This window comes from Ranitomeya imitator, chromosome 3 (genome assembly GCF_032444005.1).
Source record: "Ranitomeya imitator isolate aRanImi1 chromosome 3, aRanImi1.pri, whole genome shotgun sequence".
In the NCBI taxonomy this organism is placed as follows: Eukaryota; Metazoa; Chordata; class Amphibia; order Anura; family Dendrobatidae; genus Ranitomeya; species Ranitomeya imitator.
The window spans coordinates 223,778,174-223,799,497 of record NC_091284.1 but is presented as its reverse complement, the minus strand read 5'-3'; the positions used below and the strand labels follow the sequence as shown (position 1 = coordinate 223,799,497).

Genomic DNA, 21,324 nt, shown 5'->3' with positions numbered 1-21,324 from the left:
TCCTTCAGCTGGTTAAGAAAGATTAAGGGGAACCCAAGCCATTTTTTTCTTTCATTTATTTAATTTTTAGCTAAATACATGTAGAGTAAGCTACACACTCACTGCACTAATTATATATGTCACTGACATCTTTCTATCTATTTTATGTATATATCTATTCTATTCTGATGGGTCACGCTGTGATTTTACTGTACTTTGCTGATGAAATGTCTGGTTTCCTATAAGGTGGGTGCCTTAAAATTTTATGGCACACCCATTTGTCCGTGTGCTGTGTGATTTTTGTTCCCGCACCCATTCACTTGCATTGGCGATATACAGTTCTGGCAAAAATTAAGAGACCACTGCAAAATGTTCAGTTTGTCTGATTTTTCTCTTTATAGGTATACTTTTGAGTAAAATACAAATTATTCATTTATTCCATAAACTTCTGAAAACATGTCTCCAAATTTCCAAGCAATAAATTTTGTATTTTTTTTCTGAAAAGGAGAAATGGTGAAAATTAAAGAAAAAAACAGTGCTTTCAGACCTCAAATAATGCAAAGAAAACAAGTTCATAATCATTTAGAAACAACAATACTAATGTTTTAACTCAGGAAGAGTTCAGAAATCAATATTTTGTGGAATAACCATGATTTTTAATCACAGCTTTCATGCGTCTTGGCATACTTTCCACCAGTTTTTCACACTGCTTCTGGCGCAAAAATGTAAGCAGTTCTTCTTTATTTGATGGCTTGTGACTATCCATCATCCTCTTGATTACATTCCAGAGGTTTTCAATGGGGTTCAGGTCTGGAGATTGGGCTGGCCATGACGGGGTTTTGATGTGGTGGTCTCTTAATTTTCTCCAGAGCTGTACATGGCCACTCACATCATGCTGTGATTTGTCTCTCAGTCTGATACGAGCTTAAGAAAAAAAATTGCAGATGAGCACTGAATCATTCACTAACACTAGTCAGAGTGCAATCCAATTTTTTATCGGATTGCATTGGTCGGTTTTAAACGTAGATGAATATGAGCCCATAGTTAAGAATACAAGGCAATGGGAAGATGGGAAGACTGAAAAGATATCTAGGAATCTTTTTGAATGTTTTTCCAGCGTTTTTGCTTCAGTGGTAGTTCCTTCGTTGTTGAATGGAGGGAAAAAAAAATGACCAATAAAAAAACAATGGAAAAATTATCAGAAAAATTGTTAGTGGATAAAAAAGATGAAGCAAGCATTCGGGATACCAACAAAAGGATGCAAAAAAAAAAAAGCTTCAGGACAAGTTGGCGTTTTGTTCTGAAGTGTCTTCCTCTTGAAGACTGTCAGGTTTGCCCAAGTTTAATAGATATGTGCCCTTACCCTAACGCTATATTGTGGCCACCTTTGTATTACATGGACTTGTGCAGTAGCTATCTAATATGCTGTGCCATATCTTATTACAATTCTCACACATGCTCCAGTTACATCACTGCCTCTGCGGCTTACAGAGTTAACTTTCCTGCAGATTTCTTCATAATCCAAGGGTCATTTAGGATAGAACACATAAACTAGGAAGAGGAAGGCCAGACTCTGTGTCCCCCGCATTGGACGACAATGATCAGCGAAATTCAGAGTGAGTGTGACAGTACCGGGTAAATCCTCTTAACATTTTCATTGAAGTAGTTGAAAGTATGAAACGCGTCTGTTCCCATGTCTACTAATATACTATGATGTCTATAGTATTAGCTCCTGCTACACTTTTACTATCTTGATGCCATGAAAGAAATCTGATGTGGCCCCTCTTGAAGTCTCAGATGAGGAGCACAGCACATATTCTGCAAAGATGTTCAAGAAAGATCTTGGCAACAAGCAATGTGCACTTTTTCCTAAGATATACGTAGAAGACATTGGTTCAATTTGAGAGGTTGACTGGCAAGATATGTGCTACGCATGTTCTTTGTCAGTCTCTGGGGCAGCTTAGTAACACAAGACATATAATGTAGAGCACTTTGTGAGATCTGCTGTTATACTGATCACAGAACTGCAATAGTGATCAGTAGTAGTATAACAAAAACATAACAGTCGGGAAAACTTTTCAGAACACTATTTTTTAGGAAAAAAAGAAATGATCGGACTGACTTATATTTAGAATCAATTTAAAGTATAGTTGCATTTAAATTACACTTGTTTTTAGGTGACTATTATAATCACTTGGTATGAGAATCTTATTGGTTACTGTCACTTTAAGAGGCACTCTATACGTTAAGTTGATTTCCAAGTCCTGAAAAAATATGCTCACAACCAGGAATGCTGACAAAGTAACAACAGAAGTTGTACTTACTGATTTATTTTGCTGCTTAACTATCACTACATCTCAGCTTCTCCCATTTGTCTTCTTTGTACCTGGCTGCAGGAATTTTAATGTTTCAGGTAGATGAAATAAAAAATCCAGAATGTGTTTTCAACTGAATTTTACTTAAAGGCTATGAAAAACATGTTGAATAGTACAAAAAAAATGTAAACAGAACATCCATACAGTACATGCCTAAGTAACTGCAATCATTTATGGAGACGTAATTTGGCCACCACACTGAATGCACCACTTGGGCAACAAATCATCAAGATCCACTGCTGGCAGCTGAGACATGTTTGATGGTAGCACATTAAGGCCCCACACGTTACTCAAAATAGTATGAGCAAGTTCGGGCCTATCGTTGACATGTTGAGAAATGGTCCAACGAAACAAAAAAAAACGAACAGAAATATTCTGCAGCAGTCAATAAGGCTCAAGTCAAAATAAGCAGTATGTCCTCATGTGCTCCCCATCAGTCATGAGAATTAGATGATTTTTTTCAAATACGGTCATGTCAATGCAGATGAAGCATTCAGAAGAGCCAGTCCCGTGACCTCCTGTGTAACTGAGATACCCAGGTGCATCAGATCTGTGTGTCTTTCTCGTCTGATATGTTGGCGACTTTTATCCTGAGATATACCAGGAGAGGAGTGACACTTCTTTGTTTGGATCCTATGCCAGGCTGGATGCGGTGGTGGAGGGGTCAGCTACCAGTTGGGCAGTTTTGGGATAGGAATGTCTAATGGTGAGCAAAATTGTTTTAAGTCTGCTGGAGATTTACGAGTTGCTGAGTGACCATTTTTTGTAGTTGTAAGGCTAAATGGGAACCCCCATCTGTATAAAATCTGATTATCTCTCTGGCTTGTTAGAAGATGACAAAGCAAGCAATGTTTCTGTAGAGTAACCCAAGAGAGGTCAGTAAGATTTGAAGATATGCTCCATCAAACTCAATGACACGGTGCTTCCTAGTGTGGAAGAGTATTTTCTCCTTCAGTCCATAATCTGTTACACGAAATATTATATTTCCAGGTTGAGGAGAAGAACAAAGAGACATTTGAGCAATGTCCAGTTTGATCACTCTGGTTGTTGGAGCATCCATTATTTTATTAAAAATATCAACACACACAAGAGACAGTAAAATAACTGTCACTTCCAAAGAAGCAAACAACCATCTAAAGAACAACAACAGTTACCAACCTATAGGGATGCTATGTAGCACCTAGGATATGTTTAGCGCTATATGGGATGCAATTGCTCTGGGAATGTTCTTTGTGCTGGGAAGGAAATATTGATGTATGGAGTTATTCAATATTCATTATTTATTTATTCATTTATTCATTATCTTCTCATTTCCTTTATTCTAATAGACGGTGTGGTTACCCTCCTTGGGGTCATATGGTGGGATATGTAATATGTGGCTGTTTTTATCTTTTTTTGTTATATCCTTAATAAAAGAATTTGTTGTTCTTTAGATGGTTGTTTGCTTCTTTGGAAGTGACAGTTATTTTACTGTCTCTTGTGTGTGTTGATATTGGTAAGAAGTTTCATCACTTTGATAGGACATTGAGTGGTAATTTTATTAAAAATAGTCTGCAGGATCTTTGGAAGATTTTCTTCAACTGTTTGCTCAAGGAGACCTCGAATCCTAATGTTATGTCTACCACCCCTATAATCCAGATTTTCTAAGTGCTTTTGATAATCACTAGTGATGAGTGAATATACTCGTTACTCGAGATTTCTCGAGCATGCTCGGGGGTCCTCCGAGTATTTTTTAGTGCTCAGAGTTTTAGTTTTTCTTGCCCCAGCTGAATGATTTACATCTGTTAGCCAGCATAAGTATATGTGGGGATTCCCTAGCAACCAGGCAACCCCCAGATGTAACAGATGTAAATCATTCAGCTGCAGCACTAAAAACTAAAACTCTGAGCACTAAAAAATACTCGGAGGACCCACGAGCATGCTTGAGAAATCTAGAGTAAAGAGTATATTCGCTCATCACTAATAATCACAAATAGCTTCATGTTGTGACATAACTGTAGACTGTAGTTGAGACACATAGGTCCTTGTTAAATCATAATCTTCCTCCAGAGTTTCAACTCCGTGAGATACAGTATAAGATGAATGTCTCATCTAACAGTTGCAATCTCCAAGCGGCATGTTTCTTTAACTTCACATGTAAAGCGCCATGGAATAAATGGCACTATAAAAATGTATAATAATAATAATAATAATAACTTCAGTTATGAGGGTTTTAAAATTCACTATAATGGGAAGCTGTTTCAGATACAGGCGCTATTTATCAGATTTACACTACTGTCTGCCTTACAATGTTGTAAGCCGCGCAGTGCAAGCGCGATTTTCTGCAAATAAGGGTCCAGCGGTCCCAAGACCAAGATATTGGGTGAAGGTGGTACCATTCTGTTCAGGAGAAGCTGGGATGTCTTCTTGACCATCTTTAAGTTCACTAGACCGGCATCTCCTGATAAAAAACTGCAATAAAACGCTGTTGAAGGTGAAGAGCCCGGCGCTAGGGTTGAGCGACCTTGACCTTTTTAGAGTCGAGTCGTGTTTCGCGAAACCCGACTATCTTAGAAGTCGAGTCGAGTGGAATCGGCCGATTATCGCGAAAAGTCGGGTATCGCCCGAAACACGAAACCCAATGCAAGTCAATGGGGGAGCATAGTCGGCAGTGAGTGGAGGCCAGGAAAACACCTACACTGCCCATTTTAATGGCAAAAACATCCATTCTTTTTACTGAAGCTTGTCAATCGTAATTTAGCTTATAATAATTGGAAGGCATTTGAAATTGGGGGTCATTTGGCTAAAGTTGTGGGGGGTAGGGCTGGTTCAAGTAATTAGTGGGCCCAGGAAATCTAGGAACGCGTCACGGCAGTGGAGCAGGGAGAGGAAAGTATTTCAACTTTGCAAGTGCTGTGATCCTGAGCAAGCAGGGGGGGCCCACTCGTTGGCACTGGCACAGGGCCCCTCAAAGTACAGCGGTGTGTTTGCACGGCGGGGGCGCCTCCCACCGGCAGCAACACTTTTGCGTACTATGAGAGGCCCTGTGCCAGTGACGTCGCCAACTAGTATTCCTCCCCCCCCACCTGATGAAGGAACCTGCACTTTCATCTGCACCTTCCTCTTTGTCCCCGTGTAAGGTGGTATGGTATGCGGGAAGAGGAACCTGACTTTCAGCAGGGTCACAATCTTGCTGTGTAGCGTGCATGGGGAATTTAGCGTTATGGGTCAATGTACCAGCAGACTCATCTATCACTGGCTGGGCAATGGGCAGGATGAGGAGGAAACACAGATATAGGCCCAAAGAATAAAGTGGGCTAAATGCAGTTCAAAATTGGTAACACAGGACTAACCAGGGGGCATTGCAGTGGAGGACAACTGGAATGAGAGGCTGACACAGAGAGTAGGCCCAAATCAGTAAGTAGTCGAAATGCAGTTCAAAATTGGCAACCGTAGTAAACAGGCGGCAAAGCTTTGTTCAGTGGAGGAGAACAGCAAGGAGTGGCAGACACCGATAGTAGGCCCCAACCCAACTAGTAGGCCAAATGCAGTCTAACATTAACAACTACTTAACGAGAGCCTGAAAATGGAATTTCAGGACAGGAAACCAGGAGAACAGCAAGGAGTGGCAGACACCGATAGTAGGCCCCAACCCAACTAGTACGCCAAATGCAGTTGTTCCATTTAACCACAATTTAATGAGAGCCTGAACATAGAAGCTCAGGAAAGGCAACCTGGAGAACACCTTGTAGTGTAACACACCATCTCTCTACACCCCATACCCAATTTGTAGGCCTAATGCAGTGTAGTTTCCAACAACTACTAAACGAGAGCAGGAAGATCGAAGCAATGGCGAGGAAACCTGGGGAACACCTTGGAGTGGAACACACCATCTCTCTACACCCCATACCCAATTTGTAGGCCTAATGCACTGTAGTTTCCAACAACTACTAAACGAGAGCATTAAGATCGCAGCAATGGCGAGGAAACCTGGGGAACACCTTGGAGTGGAAAACACCATCTCTCTACACCCCATACCCAATTTGTAGGCCTAATGCACTGTAGTTTCCAACAACTACTAAACGAGAGTCGGAAGACCGAAGCAATGTGGATGAAACCTGGGGGACACCTTGGAGTGTAACACACCATCTCTCTACACCCCATACCCAATTTGTAGGCCTAATGCAGCGTAGTTTCCAACAACTACTAAACGAGAGCGTTAAGATCGAAGCAATGGCGAGGAAACCTGGGGAACACCTTGGAGTGTAACACACCATCTCTCTACACCCCATACCCAATTTGTAGGCCTAATGCAGTGTAGTTTCCAACAACTACTAAACGAGAGCAGGAAGATCGAAGCAATGGCGAGGAAACCTGGGGAACACCTTGGAGTGGAACACACCATCTCTCTACACCCCATACCCAATTTGTAGGCCTAATGCACTGTAGTTTCCAACAACTACTAAACGAGAGCATTAAGATCGCAGCAATGGAGAGGAAACCTGGGGAACACCTTGGAGTGTAACACACCGTCTCTCTACACCCCATACCCAATTTGTAGGCCTAATGCAGTGTAGTTTCCAACAACTACTAAACGAGAGCAGGAAGATCGAAGCAATGGCGAGGAAACCTGGGGAACACCTTGGAGTGGAACACACCATCTCTCTACACCCCATACCCAATTTGTAGGCCTAATGCACTGTAGTTTCCAACAACTACTAAACGAGAGCATTAAGTTCGCAGCAATGGCGAGGAAACCTGGGGAACACCTTGGAGTGGAACACACCATCTCTCTACACCCCATACCCAATTTGTAGGCCTAATGCACTGTAGTTTCCAACAACTACTAAACGAGAGCATTAAGATCGCAGCAATGGCGAGGAAACCTGGGGAACACCTTGGAGTGGAACACACCATCTCTCTACACCCCATACCCAATTTGTAGGCCTAATGCAGTGTAGTTTCCAACAACTACTAAACGAGAGCAGGAAGATCGAAGCATTGGCGAGGAAACCTGGGGAACACCTTGGAGTGGAACACACCATCTCTCTACACCCCATACCCAATTTGTAAGCCTAATGCACTGTAGTTTCCAACAACTACTAAACGAGAGCAGGAAGATCGAAGCAATGGAGAGGAAACCTGGGGAACACCTTGGAGTGTAACACACCGTCTCTCTACACCCCATACCCAATTTGTAGGCCTAATGCAGTGTAGTTTCCAACAACTACTAAACGAGAGCAGGAAGATCGAAGCATTGGCGAGGAAACCTGGGGAACACCTTGGAGTGGAACACACCATCTCTCTACACCCCATACCCAAATTGTAGGCCTAATGCACTGTAGTTTCCAACAACTACTAAACGAGAGCATTAAGATCGCAGCAATGGCGAGGAAACCTGGGGAACACCTTGGAGTGGAACACACCATCTCTACACCCCAGACCCAACTTGTAGGCCGAATGCAGTGTTGTTTTCAACAACTACTTAAGAAGAGCCTGAAGATCAAAGCTCAGAAAAGGCAACCCGGGGAACACCTTGGAGCGGCAGACACTGGTAGTAGCCTGTAAACCCCAAATTTTGGTCAATGGAGTTTATGAAATGTTCCAGGGGTACACAGGCAGCATTGGTGTGGTAAGCGGAGGACAATTTATATTTGGGACTGCAGACAGACTTTGTAGGCTGTCCCCTGTGTACCATGCATCCACAACATTAACCCAGTGCGCTGTAATGGACATCTAACCTTTCGTGGACATGTGTTCCAGGGGTACACGGGCAGCAGTACAATGGTCAGTGGAGGCCAAGTGGAAGGAGGGACCGCAGACAGGCTTCGAAGGCCTAACATAAAAAAATAGGGCTGTTGGCAATTTACAATTGGTTCCAGGGGTACATGGGCAGCAGTAGACAGGAGGGACCGCAGACAGGCTTCGAAGGCCTAACATAACAAAAATAGGGGTGCAGACAATTTAACATTGGTTCCAGGGGTACACGGGCAGCAGTGGTCTGGTCAGTGTAGTAGTAGTAGAAAGAAGGGACTGCAGACAGGCTTCGAAGGTCTAACATAACAAAATTGGGCTGTTGGCAATTTAAAATTGGTTCCAGGGGTACACGGGCAGCAGTACAATTGTCAGTGGAGGACTAGTGGAAGGAGGGACCGCAGACAGGCTTCGAAGGCCTAACATAACAAAAATAGGGGTGCAGGCAATTTAACATTGGTTCCAGGGGTACACGGGCAGCAGTGGTCTGGTCAGTGTAGTAGTAGTAGAAAGAAGGGACTGCAGACAGGCTTCGAAGGCCTAACATAACAAAATTGGGCTGTTGGCAATTTAAAATTGGTTCCAGGGGTACACGGGCAGCAGTACAATGGTCAGTGGAGGCCTAGTGGAAGGAGGGACCGCAGACAGGCTTCGAAGGCCTAACATAACAAAAATAGGGGTGCAGGCAATTTAACATTGGTTCCAGGGGTACACGGGCAGCAGTGGTCTGGTCAGTGTAGTAGTAGTAGAAAGAAGGGACTGCAGACAGGCTTCGAAGGCCTAACATAACAAAATTGGGCTGTTGGCAATTTAAAATTGGTTCCAGGGGTACACGGGCAGCAGTACAATGGTCAGTGGAGGACTAGTGGAAGGAGGGACCGCAGACAGGCTTCGAAGGCCTAACATAACAAAAATAGGGGTGCAGGCAATTTAACATTGGTTCCAGGGGTACACGGGCAGCAGTGGTCTGGTCAGTGTAGTAGTAGTAGTAGAAAGAAGGGACTGCAGACAGGCTTCGAAGGCCTAACATAACAAAATTGGGCTGTTGGCAATTTAAAATTGGTTCCAGGGGTACACGGGCAGCAGTACAATGGTCAGTGGAGGCCTAGTGGAAGGAGGGACCGCAGACAGGCTTCGAAGGCCTAACATAACAAAAATAGGGGTGCAGGCAATTTAACATTGGTTCCAGGGGTACACGGGCAGCAGTGGTCTGGTCAGTGTAGTAGTAGTAGAAAGAAGGGACTGCAGACAGGCTTCGAAGGCCTAACATAACAAAATTGGGCTGTTGGCAATTTAAAATTGGTTCCAGGGGTACACGGGCAGCAGTACAATGGTCAGTGGAGGCCTAGTGGAAGGAGGGACCGCAGACAGGCTTCGAAGGCCTAACATAACAAAAATGTCAATACAATGGTATTGTCAGTGCCAGGCATTGAAGGATGTCAGCGCATAGACTAAACATTGGTGGAGCTGTGAGAGATAATTTTGCAAGTGGTAGAGCACTGTTTGAGCTGGCCTTGTGGCCGGCGGTACAGGCCCAGGGCCCCTCATATTACAACGGTGTGTCTGACGTTGGGTGCGCACCACCACCGCCAGAGACACTTTATTGTACTATGAGGGACCCAGTGGCAGTGCCGTCGACCAAAAGCGGGCACACCCACCTCTTCAGAAATAAAACAGCACTCTCACGGGTGCTGGCGCCAAGTGGCGATACCACGGCCCCGTGTGGGGAGTTTGGCCATTTAGAGAGGTGTAAACATGTCGTATGCTGGACAATCAGGTGCAGCAAATTACGATATTGGAAAAGTCATTCATAATAGTCCACAGGCAAGACCTTTTCATAGGAAAGCTAGGTGTCAGCCGGGCAAGGTGGGGCAAAAGATTTCGAAATCCAGTTGTGGTTCATTTTAATGAAGGTTAGATCATCTACATTTTGGGTAGCCAGACAAGTCCTTTTTTCTGTTAGTATTGAACCTGCAGCACTGAATACTCTTTCTGATAGGACACTAGCTGCCGGGCAAGCAAGCTCCTGCAATGCATATTCTGCCAATTCTGGCCAGGTGTCTAATTTGGATGCCCAGTAATCAAATGGGAATGACGGTTGAGGGAGAACGTCGATAAGGGATGAAAAATAGTTTGTAACCATACTGGACAAATGTTGTCTCCTGTCACTTTGAATTGATGCTGCAGTACCTGTCCTGTCTGCGGTCATAGCAAAATCACTCCACAACCTGGTCAGAAAACCCCTCTGGCCAACGCCACTTCTGATTTCTGCCCCTCTAACACCTCTGGTCTGCTGGCCCCTGCAGCTCGTGTGAGAACGATCACGGGCGCTGTGTGCAGGGAATGCCAGAAGCAAACTGTCAACAAGAGTTGATTGTTTGGTTGTTAATATTATTTCCAAGTTCTCATGTGGCATTATATTTTGCAATTTGCCTTTATAGCGAGGATCAAGGAGGCAGGCCAACCAGTAATCGTCATCGTTCATCATTTTAGTAATGCGTGTGTCCCTTTTGAGCATACGTAAGGCATAATCCGCCATGTGGGCCAAAGTTCCAGTTCTCAAATCTGCGGTTGTGCTTGGTTGAGGGGCAGTTTCAGGCAAATCCACGTCACTTGTGTCCCTCAAAAAACCAGAACCCGGCCTTGCCGCGCCAACAATTTCCAGTGGCCCCGGAAAAGCTTCCTCATTAAAAATATAATCATCCCCATCATCCTCCTCATCCTCCTCCTCCTCTTCGCCCGCTACCTCGTCCTGTACACTGCCCTGGCCAGACAATGGCTGACTGTCATCAAGGCTTTCCTCATCCTCAGCTGCAGACGCCTGATCCTTTATGTGCGTCAAACTTTGCATCAGCAGACGCATTAGGGGGATGCTCATGCTTATTATGGCGTTGTCTGCACTAACCAGCCGTGTGCATTCCTCAAAACACTGAAGGACTTGACACATATCTTGAATCTTCGACCACTGCACACCTCACAACTCCATGTCTGCCATCCTACTGCCTGCCCGTGTATGTGTATCCTCCCACAAAAACATAACAGCCCGCCTCTGTTCGCACAGTCTCTGAAGCATGTGCAGTGTTGAGTTCCACCTTGTTGCAACGTCTGTGATTAGGCGATGCTGGGGAAGGTTCAAAGAACGCTGATAGGTCTGCATACGGCTGGAGTGTATGGGCGAACGGCGGATATGTGAGCAAAGTCCACGCACTTTGAGGAGCAGGTCGGATAACCCCGGATAACTTTTCAGGAAGCACTGCACCACCAGGTTTAAGGTGTGAGCCAGGCAAAGAATGTGTTTCAGTTGGGAAAGGGAGATGGCAGCCATGAAATTCCTTCCGTTATCACTCACTACCTTGCCTGCCTCAAGATCTACAGTGCCCAGCCACGACTGCGTTTCTTTCTGCAAGAACTCGGACAGAACTTCCGCGGTGTGTCTGTTGTCGCCCAAACACTTCATAGCCAATACAGCCTGCTGACGTTTGCCAGTAGCTGCCCCATAATGGGAGACCTGGTGTTTAACAGTGGCAGCTGCGGATGGAGTGGTTGTGCGACTGCGGTCTGTGGACGAGCTCTCGCTTCTGCAGGAGGACGAGGAGGAGGAGGAGGGGGTGCGAACGGCTACAGCCAACTGTTTCCTAGACCGTGGGCTAGGCAGAACTGTCCCAAAATTGCTGTCCCCTGTGGACCCTGCATCCACAACATTCACCCAGTGTGCCGTGATGGACACGTAACGTCCCTGGCCATGCCTACTGGTCCATGCATCTGTTGTCAGGTGCACCTTTGTGCTCACAGATTGCCTGAGTGCATGGACGATGCGCTCTTTAACATGCTGGTGGAGGGCTGGGATGGCTTTTCTGGAAAAAAAGTGTCGACTGGGTAGCTCGTAGCGTGGTACAGCGTAGTCCATCAGGGCTTTGAAAGCTTTGCTTTCAACTAACCGGTAGGGCATCATCTCTAACGAGATTAGTCTAGCTATGTGGGCGTTCAAACCCTGTGTACGCGGATGCGAGGCTAAGTACTTCCTTTTTCTAACCATAGTCTCATGTAGGGTGAGCTGGACTGGAGAGCTGGAGATCGTGGAACTAGCAGGGGTGCCGGTGGACATGGCAGACTGAGAGACGGTGGGAGATGGTATTGTTGCCGCCGGTGCCCTAGATGCAGTGTTTCCTACTACGAAACTGGTGATTCCCTGACCCTGACTGCTTTGGCCTGGCAAAGAAACCTGCACAGATACTGCAGGTGGTGCGGAAAATGGTGGCCCTACACTGCCGGAAGGGATGTTGCGTTGATGACTAGCTTCATTGGCCGAGGGTGCTACAACCTTAAGGGACGTTTGGTAGTTAGTCCAAGCTTGCAAATGCATGGTGGTTAAATGTCTATGCATGCAACTTGTATTGAGACTTTTCAGATTCTGCCCTCTGCTTAAGGTAGTTGAACATTTTTGACAGATGACTTTGCGCTGATCAATTGGATGTTGTTTAAAAAAATGCCAGACTGCACTCTTTCTAGCATCGGATACCTTTTCAGGCATTGCAGACTGAGCTTTAACCGGATGGCCACGCTGTCCTCCAACAGGTTTTGGCTTTGCCACGCGTTTTGGGCAAGATACGGGCCCGGCAGATGGAACCTGTTGCGATGTTGATGCCTGCTGCGGCCCCTCCTCCTCCACTTCAGAACTGCTACCGCCTGCACCCTGTTCCCCCAATGGCTGCCAATCGGGGTCAAGAACTGGGTCATCTATTACCTCTTCTTGTAGCTCGTGTGCAACTTCGTCTGTGTCACCGTGTCGGTCGGTGGTATAGCGTTCGTGATGGGGCAACATAGTCTCATCAGTGTCTGATTCTTGATCATTACCCTGCGAGGGCAATGTTGTGGTCAAAGGACCAGCATAGTAGTCTGGCTGTGCATCAGTGCACTCCATGTCAGATTCAACTTGTAATGGGCATGGACTGTTAACTGCTTCACTTTCTAAGCCAGGGACGGTATGTGTAAAGAGCTCCATGGAGTAACCCGTTGTGTCGCCTGCTGCATTCTTCTCTGTTGTTGTTTTTGCTGAAGAGGACAAGGAAGCGACTTGTCCCTGACCGTGAACATCCACTAACGACGCGCTACTTTTACATTTACCAGTTTCACGAGAGGAGGCAAAAGAGCTAGAGGCTGAGTCAGCAAGATAAGCCAAAACTTGCTCTTGCTGCTCCGGCTTTAAAAGCGGTTTTCCTACTCCCAGAAAAGGGAGCGTTCGAGGCCTTGTGTAGCCAGACGACGAACCTGGCTCCACAGCTCCAGACTTAGGTGCAATATTTTTTTTCCCACGACCACCTGATGCTCCACCACTACCACTACCCTCATTACCAGCTGACAATGAACGCCCCCGGCCACGACCTCTTCCACCAGACTTCCTCATTGTTTTAAAAACGTAACCAAACTAACGGTATTTGTTGCTGTCACACAACTTACACGGTGAGCTATAACTTCAGTATGATTTAGCTACCCCTTTACAGGTGGGTGAGACCACAACGAAAATCAGGCACAATGTTACACACTCTGTTTTTGGTGGCACCAAATGAGAGAGATGCCACACACGCAGGACTGTCACTGAAGCACAAATGTAAATATTAATCTCCCACTGTTTTTTTTTATTTTTTATTTTTTTTTTCAGAGAGACTTTAGAAACAAAATAAAATAAAATGATTTTTCAGGAAGAATTTAGAAACCAAATAAAATAAAATGATTTCTTCAGGGAGAATTTAGAAAACAAATAAAACAAAAAATAGACTTTCTATGGCCCACTGAGTGAGAGATGACGCACACAGGAGTCAGGAGTGGCACACAAGCCCAGAGGCCAATATTTTTCTCCCAATGATTGATGTAGTGATTTTTTCAGGTAGATTTTGGAACCCAAATCAAGCAAAAAAAATAATAGGCTTTCTATGGCCCACAATTGGAGAGAGAGAGAGAGATGGCACACCCAGGAGTCAAGACTGGCACACAAGCAGAAAGGGCAATATTAATCTCCCACTGATTTTTTTTTTTTTTTTCAGGGAGACTTTAGAAAAAAAAAATAATAGAATAAAATGATTTTTTCAGGAAGAATTTAGAAACCAAATAAAATAAAATGATTTTTTCAGGGAGAATTTAGAAAACAAATAAAACAAAAAATAGGCTTTCTATGGCCCACTGAGTGAGAGACGACGCACACAGGAGTCAGGAGTGGCACACAAGCCCAGAGGCCAATATTTATCTCCCACTGATTGATTTATTGATTTTTTTCAGGTAGAATTTAGAACCCAAATCAACCAAAAAAATAAATAGGCTTTCTATGGCTCACTATCTGAGAGAGAGAGATGGCATGCTTAGGACTGGCACACAAGCCCAAAGGCCAATATTAATCTCCCTTTTTTTTTTTTTTTTTTTTTCAGGGAAAATTTATAAACCCAATAAAAAAAATAATAAATAGGCTTTCTATGGCCCACTATCTGAGAGAGAGAGATGGCACGCTTAGGACTGGCACACAAGCCCAAAGGCCAATATTAATCTCCCACTGATTGATTTATTGATTTTTTCAGGTAGAATTTAGAACCCAAATAAAGCACAAAAAAAAAAAAATAGGCTTTCTATGGCCCACTGAGTGAGTGATGATGCACACAGGAGTCAGGAGTGGCACACAAGCCCTGAGGCCAATATTTTTCTCCCACTGATTGATGTAGTGATTTTTTCAGGTAGATTTTAGAACCCAAATCAAGCAAAAAAATAAATAGGCTTTCTATGGCCCACTGAGTGAGAGATGGCACAGACAGGGATGGCACTCTAGCAGAAATGCCAATCTTAATCTCCCACAAAAAAAAAAAAATGAAAAAAGGAACTGTCCTTCAATTACTATCTCCCTGCAGTAATCTCAGCCAGGTATGGCAGGCAGCAATAAGGAGTGGACTGATGCACAAATTAAATAAAAAGTGTGGACAAACAAACAAGATAGCTGTGCAGAAAGGAAGGAGCAAGAGGATTTGTGCTTTGAAAAAAGCAGTTGGTTTGCACAGCGGCGTACACACAGCAATGCAGCTATCAGGGAGCCTTCTAGGGCAGCCCAATGAGCTACAGCGCTGAGAAAAAAAAAAAAATGTAGCTTCCACTATCCCTGCACACCGAAGGTGGTGTTGGACAGTGCAAATCGCTACAGCACAAGCGGTTTGGTGGTTAATGGACCCTGCCTAACGCTATCCCTGCTTCTGACGAAGCGGCAGCAACCTCTCCCTAAGCTCAGATCAGCAGCAGTAAGATGGCGGTCGGCGGGAACACCCCTTTATAGCCCCTGTGACGCCGCAGACAGCAAGCCAATCACTGCAATGCCCTTCTCTAAGATGGTGGGGACCAGGACCTATGTCATCACGCTGCCCACACTCTGCGTTTACCTTCATTGGCTGAGAAATGGCGCTTTTCGCGTCATTGAAACGCGACTTTGGCGCGAAAGTCGCGTACCGCATGGCCGACCCCGCACAGGGGTCGGATCGGGTTTCATGAAACCCGACTTTGCCAAAAGTCGGCGACTTTTGAAAATGAACGACCCGTTTCGCTCAACCCTACCCGGCGCCACACGTCTCACTCCATCAGCATCTGGGAACACCCCCCTTGATGTTGGAATTTCAATGTTGAGGAGTGTAGCAGCTGACATCTTGATTGTTAGGCAATTCATACACCAGGTGCCCTTTACTGTCTGATTACTTACTTCTCTCTCCTTAATTTCTGCTATGAAGCTGATCTCGAGGCAGCAACCTGGGCTCTAAAGTCCAACTTTTTTTTATCTGTTCTCTGCTCCATATCTGCTTGCTGGATCTCTTTATCAGACTGCTACTGCCACACTACACATAATTCACACTGTTGTCCTCCAGACATCTCTCTGCTACACTAGACTGTCTATCCTATCGGAATCTTCTCTCCTTTGTGTCTCATGACAATAACTCCAGCCCCCTCTGATGGAAAATGCAGGCACATCAGAAGTGTTGTAATGGGATGACTCTATACTGCAAATGCAGCAAAGTGAAAAGGTACCGTCACACTAAACTATATCGCTAGCGATCCGTGACGTTGCAGCGTCCTGGCTAGCGATATTGTTCAGTTTGACACGCAGCAGCGATCAGAATCCTGCTGTGATGTCGTTGGTCGCTGCAGAAAGTCCAGAACTTTATTTCGTAACTGGACTTCATGCTGACATCGCTGAATCGGCGTGTGTGACGCCGATTCAGCGATGTCTTCGCTGGTAACCAGGATAAACATCGGGTTACTAAGCGCAGGGCCGCGCTTAGTAACCCGATGTTTACCCTGGTTACCAGCGTAAAAGTAAAAAAAAAAAACACTACATACTTACCTTCCGCTGTCTGTCCCTCGGCGCTCTGCTTCTCTGCCCTGTGTAAGCACAGCGGCCGGAAAGCACAGCGGTGACGTCACCGCTGTGCTTTCCGGCTGGCCAGCGCTCACAGCCAGTGCAGGAAGCAGAGCACCGGGGACAGACAGCGGAATGTAAGTATGTAGTGTTTGTTTTTTTTACTTTTACGATGGTAACCAGGGTAAACATCGGGTTAGCGTGGCCCTGCGCTTAGTAACCCGATGTTTACCCTGGTTACCGGGGACCTCGGGATCGTTGGTCGCTGGAGAGCTGTCTGTGTGACAGCTCTCCAGCGACCAAACAGCGACGCTGCAGCGATCCGGATCGTTGTCGGTATCGCTGCAGCGTCGCGTAGTGTGACGGTACCTTTATGATGTCCTGTATAACCCAAGTGAGCAGGGCTGGACTGACTATCTGACAAACCTGGCAAATGCCAGAAGGGCCTGTCTGGTCGTGGGCCGCCTTGTCTGCTACGTTATTAACAGAATCAGTGTTCTCAAGACTCCCATACTGTTAAGAGTTGTGATGGTGCACAAAGTTGCTGACTCCGTCACTTACCCCAGTAGGCCACGGGTATCATTAGAAATATTGGTCTTGTAGAAAATCTTAATTTCCTCCATCCAGGGTAATATTAGTAACATATCCCATCTGGTTCATGGGGAAGGAGACAACATGGGCCTGTGTGATTTCAAATGCCAGGACTGAATTTCAGGTTATTGAGTTGTCATGTAGCTAGCTAAACAGAAGACCAGAGGGTGGACCAGACATGTGTGGCAGAAGTGCTCAGGAAATAAATGGCTGAGTGCAGTTTCTTTTATATTATCACCAATTTTGGCTATATAGGCACATTTTTGGCATATCTCAGAAAACCATTTTAACAGCTTCCCATCACCTATCTGCTTTTTCAGATCCTAATGGAACATGCCTCTTTTGATGAAGATGTGAAAAGGCATCCTTGCTCCCCTTGGAATTGTGATACCAGGGCTCCCCCACTCTTTTCCTGAAAATGAGACCCTTGAACTTCCTCTAGCAGGGCTGGTGCATACAGACGTATTTTTGGTCCGAGAGGGATTGGACAAACATCGAATCCCGCACGGACTAATGTTGTTCTGTCGGGCAATGTACATGACAATTTTTTTCTTTGGAATAAGCCGGTACGAGGAAAAAAATTGTAGCATGCCCAAATTTGATATGATATTTGGATTGTACTCGGCCATGCAAAGTCAGTGAGTCTGTGGAAAACAAAGCACTGCACTAGAACATATGAGTACAGTCCATTTTCCACGGACTGACAAAATGGAGAAGATGGAGAATTTTTTTTTCTCCATTCTTTTCCTCAACCAAGAGAATCGGATCACAAGCTGATGTTATTTTGATAATCAACCCGATTTTCTCGGAATGAGAGAATATGCAGATGTCTGCACCTAGCCTTACTCTGCATAATACTGTCTGGCTGAGATAATGCACTGCACTGCATGTGCAAGCTCATTTTGGGTCTAATACATATTGTAAAAAAATAAAATAATAAAAAATGTTTTAAGTGTTTTAAACAAATATCACAAAAAAATCTAGTTTTACTGATAAAAATTGTATAATCTGATAATGAAAACGGGCCAAAAAAGAAGGCATACTTGGTATATTTGGTATCTCCACATCCATAATAAACCCTTGCTTTAAATTTATCCCATTATTTGTCAGGCATGATGAAAAAAAAACAAAAAACAATGTCATAAATAGCAGTTTTTGCTTATACTGCCTGCCTTATAAAAGCTATATAAAATGTGATTAAAAAGTTGTGTGGAATGTAACTCAAAATGGTACCAATGAATACTATAGCTGGTTTTTAAAAAAAATAAGCCATCACATAGCTCTGGTACCAGAAAAAAAGAAAAATGGAAAGGTTGTCTCTCGGAATATAAACATCAAAAGAAGAAAAATTATTTAAAAAAATAATAATTTTCTTGTTCAAAATTAATGAAACATAAAAAAAACCTCAATAAAAGAGAAAAAATCGAATGGCACTTAGAAATATGTCTACTTACTGGTGGAGTAGATGAACTCTGAGTCCACGGCACATAGCAGAGTGAAAACACAATGATGAAGGTGTTTGCTGAAGAAATCACACAATGAAGCAATCAATGAAAATAAAAAAAAGATAAAAAGAGCAGTAACACTTCGCTCTTTCCTGGCATGTAAACCTTAGTCCTTTATTACAAAATGTTTTTCATAGACATGGTGTTACGGGCAGGACAAGTGCAGAAAATACAGGCAAAGGGACAGGACAATGGCCGTTTCGCGTTAAGATACCAGTGGAAGCGTATCTTAACGCAAAACGGCCGTCGTCCTGTCCCTTTGCCTGTTTTTTCTGCACTTGTCCTGCCCGTAACACCATGTCCATGAAAAACTTTTTGTAATAAAGGACCAAGGTTTACATGCCACGAAAGAATGAAGTATTGCTGCTCCTTTTTTTTCTTTTCATTGGATTAAAAAATCTATCACTGTAGTCATATTAACTTCTACTATAAAACATTATTATTTATTATTACACATGGTGAAAGGCATTAACAGTAAATGCTAGAATTCCTAGTTTTAGTCACTCCCTTCTACTAAAATGTAGTCACAGAATTTTGTTTTTCCAAACCATTTTATTAACATTTTCAACCAAAACAAGACATAGAGAGAGAGCAAGGTTTACATAAATGCAATGGCATGAAACATTCATGAAGCATAAAAGTAAAAATAGAATACAATAAAATAACAAAACAATAAATACAGTAAATTCCTATGGAAATATTTCCAGCCAGTGAGACCATTTTTTTCAAAAAGGAAGGAAAGCAGCCATTCAGTAACGCCAATTTTTGTTCATAGGATTTATGCAAAGCCAGTTTGTCAATAATTTCTTGTGAACAGAGTATTTTAGAAGATTCCCCCCCCCCCCAAATAATAGCATTCTTAGAAACTAAAAGCAGATGTATAACAAGTTTCCTAAAAGTTGGAGTCAATTGATTTGCATTCAAAGAAAGCAGGGCCAACTGAGGAGACAGAGAAAAATCCAAACGTTTTAATACAATACAAATAAGAGAAGAGATTTCATCCCAAAAAGGTCTAATATGTGGACAAAACCATAACAAATGGGAAAGGCTACCATAATGTCCACAATCCCTCCAGAAGGGAGGGGAATTGGAAGGATTAATAAATGCTAAGCGAGACGGTGAATAATACCAACTAGAGATAAGTTTACAATAAGACTCATGAAGAGCCATGGACATGGTGGCAGACTAAGTCAAGGACATGGCCAGTTCCCAATCATCTAGAGCTACAGAAAGATTCAAAGTAGATTCCCATTTGCTCATGTATGGGGATTTTATAATTTTGAAATCGTTATTAAACCACTGGTAGATATATTGAGTAGACCAAAATATGCTATGACCAGAGTTGCATAAAATATTAATCGCCGGCTCCGATAAAGGAGGGCGACCAGTCACCAGTGGCCTAAAAAAATCCTTTAAAATAGTAAACTCCATAAAAGCTGATGAGGGAATACCAAACCTATCTTTAAGGTGGGTAAATTAAACAATCTTGTTACCATCAAAGATGTCATGTAGTTTAGAGATTCCCAAGTCAGCCCAACTTGAATGCAGATCAAACGAGAAAACAGTAGCCAAAAAGAGAGGGGAAGTCTCAGCATAAATTCCATCCTAGTGAAACCACTTTTAGTTTTGAGAAATTTCTGCCATGCCACAAGAACAGCTACAAATATCGGATGATCAGACCGAAGTAAAGACTTAGAGGTGAATAAATTGATAATAATATTACGAGGTCGAGAATTTCTATTAAAATATAATTCCAATTCCACCCATGAAGGTGTATGATCTGCAGACCACCAATATAGACTTTGTTTAATTAAATTAGAGAAATAATAGGCCGAAACATTAGGTAGACCCATATCCCCACGCAATTTATGTTTATACAGTTGACTAGAGGCTATACGAGCTCTCTTGTTGCCCCAAACAAACAGATTAAGGTGTGCCTGCAAACTGGTCAAATAGGAAGTAGAAACAAGTAAAGGAAGGGACCTGAAGATATAGAGAAGAATTATTGATTTTACAATAAGGCACCTTCCCCACCACGATAATACTTTATCATCATAAAATCTAAGCTCTTTAGAAATGGAAGCAATAAGAGAATCCAAGTTGCTGGGAATCAAGGAGCTAAGGTTTCTAGAAAATCTCAGACCCAAATAAACAATATCCGTCTCCACCCAACCCCTTGGCGAAATATCCTTTATACTCTGATTTTGAGAATCAGTGAGGTTAAATTGAAAAATTTTCGACTTGGTCTCATTTATTTTAAAATACGAAAAAAATGAACATTTTTAAAGAAGGGTTTGCAAATGTGGAATAGTACGACAAGGATTGGTAAGGGACAGGAGAATATCATCAGCATATAAACTGATTTTAAATTCCTTACGATCCGTGCGAACTGCCTCTATGGAGGGATTATCTCTAATGAGCTGGGCTAATGGCTCTATGGCAAGGGCAAAAAGCAGTGGAGAAAGGGGGCAACCCTGCCGAGTACCATTAGAGATTGGAAATGGGGAAGAAAAGTGATTATTAATATAAAGTTTTGCCTGAGGATCGGAATATAAAGCCATAATTTTATTTATAAAGTCCAAATCAAAGCCAAATTTTTGTAGGGAACATTTGAGAAAAGTCCAGTTTAAGCAATCAAACGCTTACTCTGCATCAAGGGAAATTAAAGTGGAGTTAATTTTTCGGGAATTAATTAATTTAATAATATTTATCAGCCTCCTGGTACCTTCGATGGATTGCCGGTGCTCGATAAATCCAATCTGGT

At 43.5% G+C, this 21,324-nt stretch overlaps 1 protein-coding gene across 2 annotated transcripts in view; it reads left to right on the top strand.

The window, feature by feature from the left end:
• The first annotated feature begins 1,514 nt into the window (after window positions 1–1,514).
• Window positions 1,515–21,324, top strand: part of LOC138672006 (vesicle transport protein GOT1A-like) — a 77,592-nt gene continuing 57,782 nt past the window's right edge. The window contains exon 1 of one of the 2 annotated variants that reach the window (XM_069760096.1): window positions 1,515–1,595. In XM_069760096.1, the coding sequence (XP_069616197.1) occupies window positions 1,577–1,595 (19 nt within the window). In that variant the 5' untranslated portion in view covers window positions 1,515–1,576. The remainder of the gene's footprint in view (window positions 1,596–21,324) is intronic. The other variant, XM_069760095.1, reaches the window with a different exon arrangement.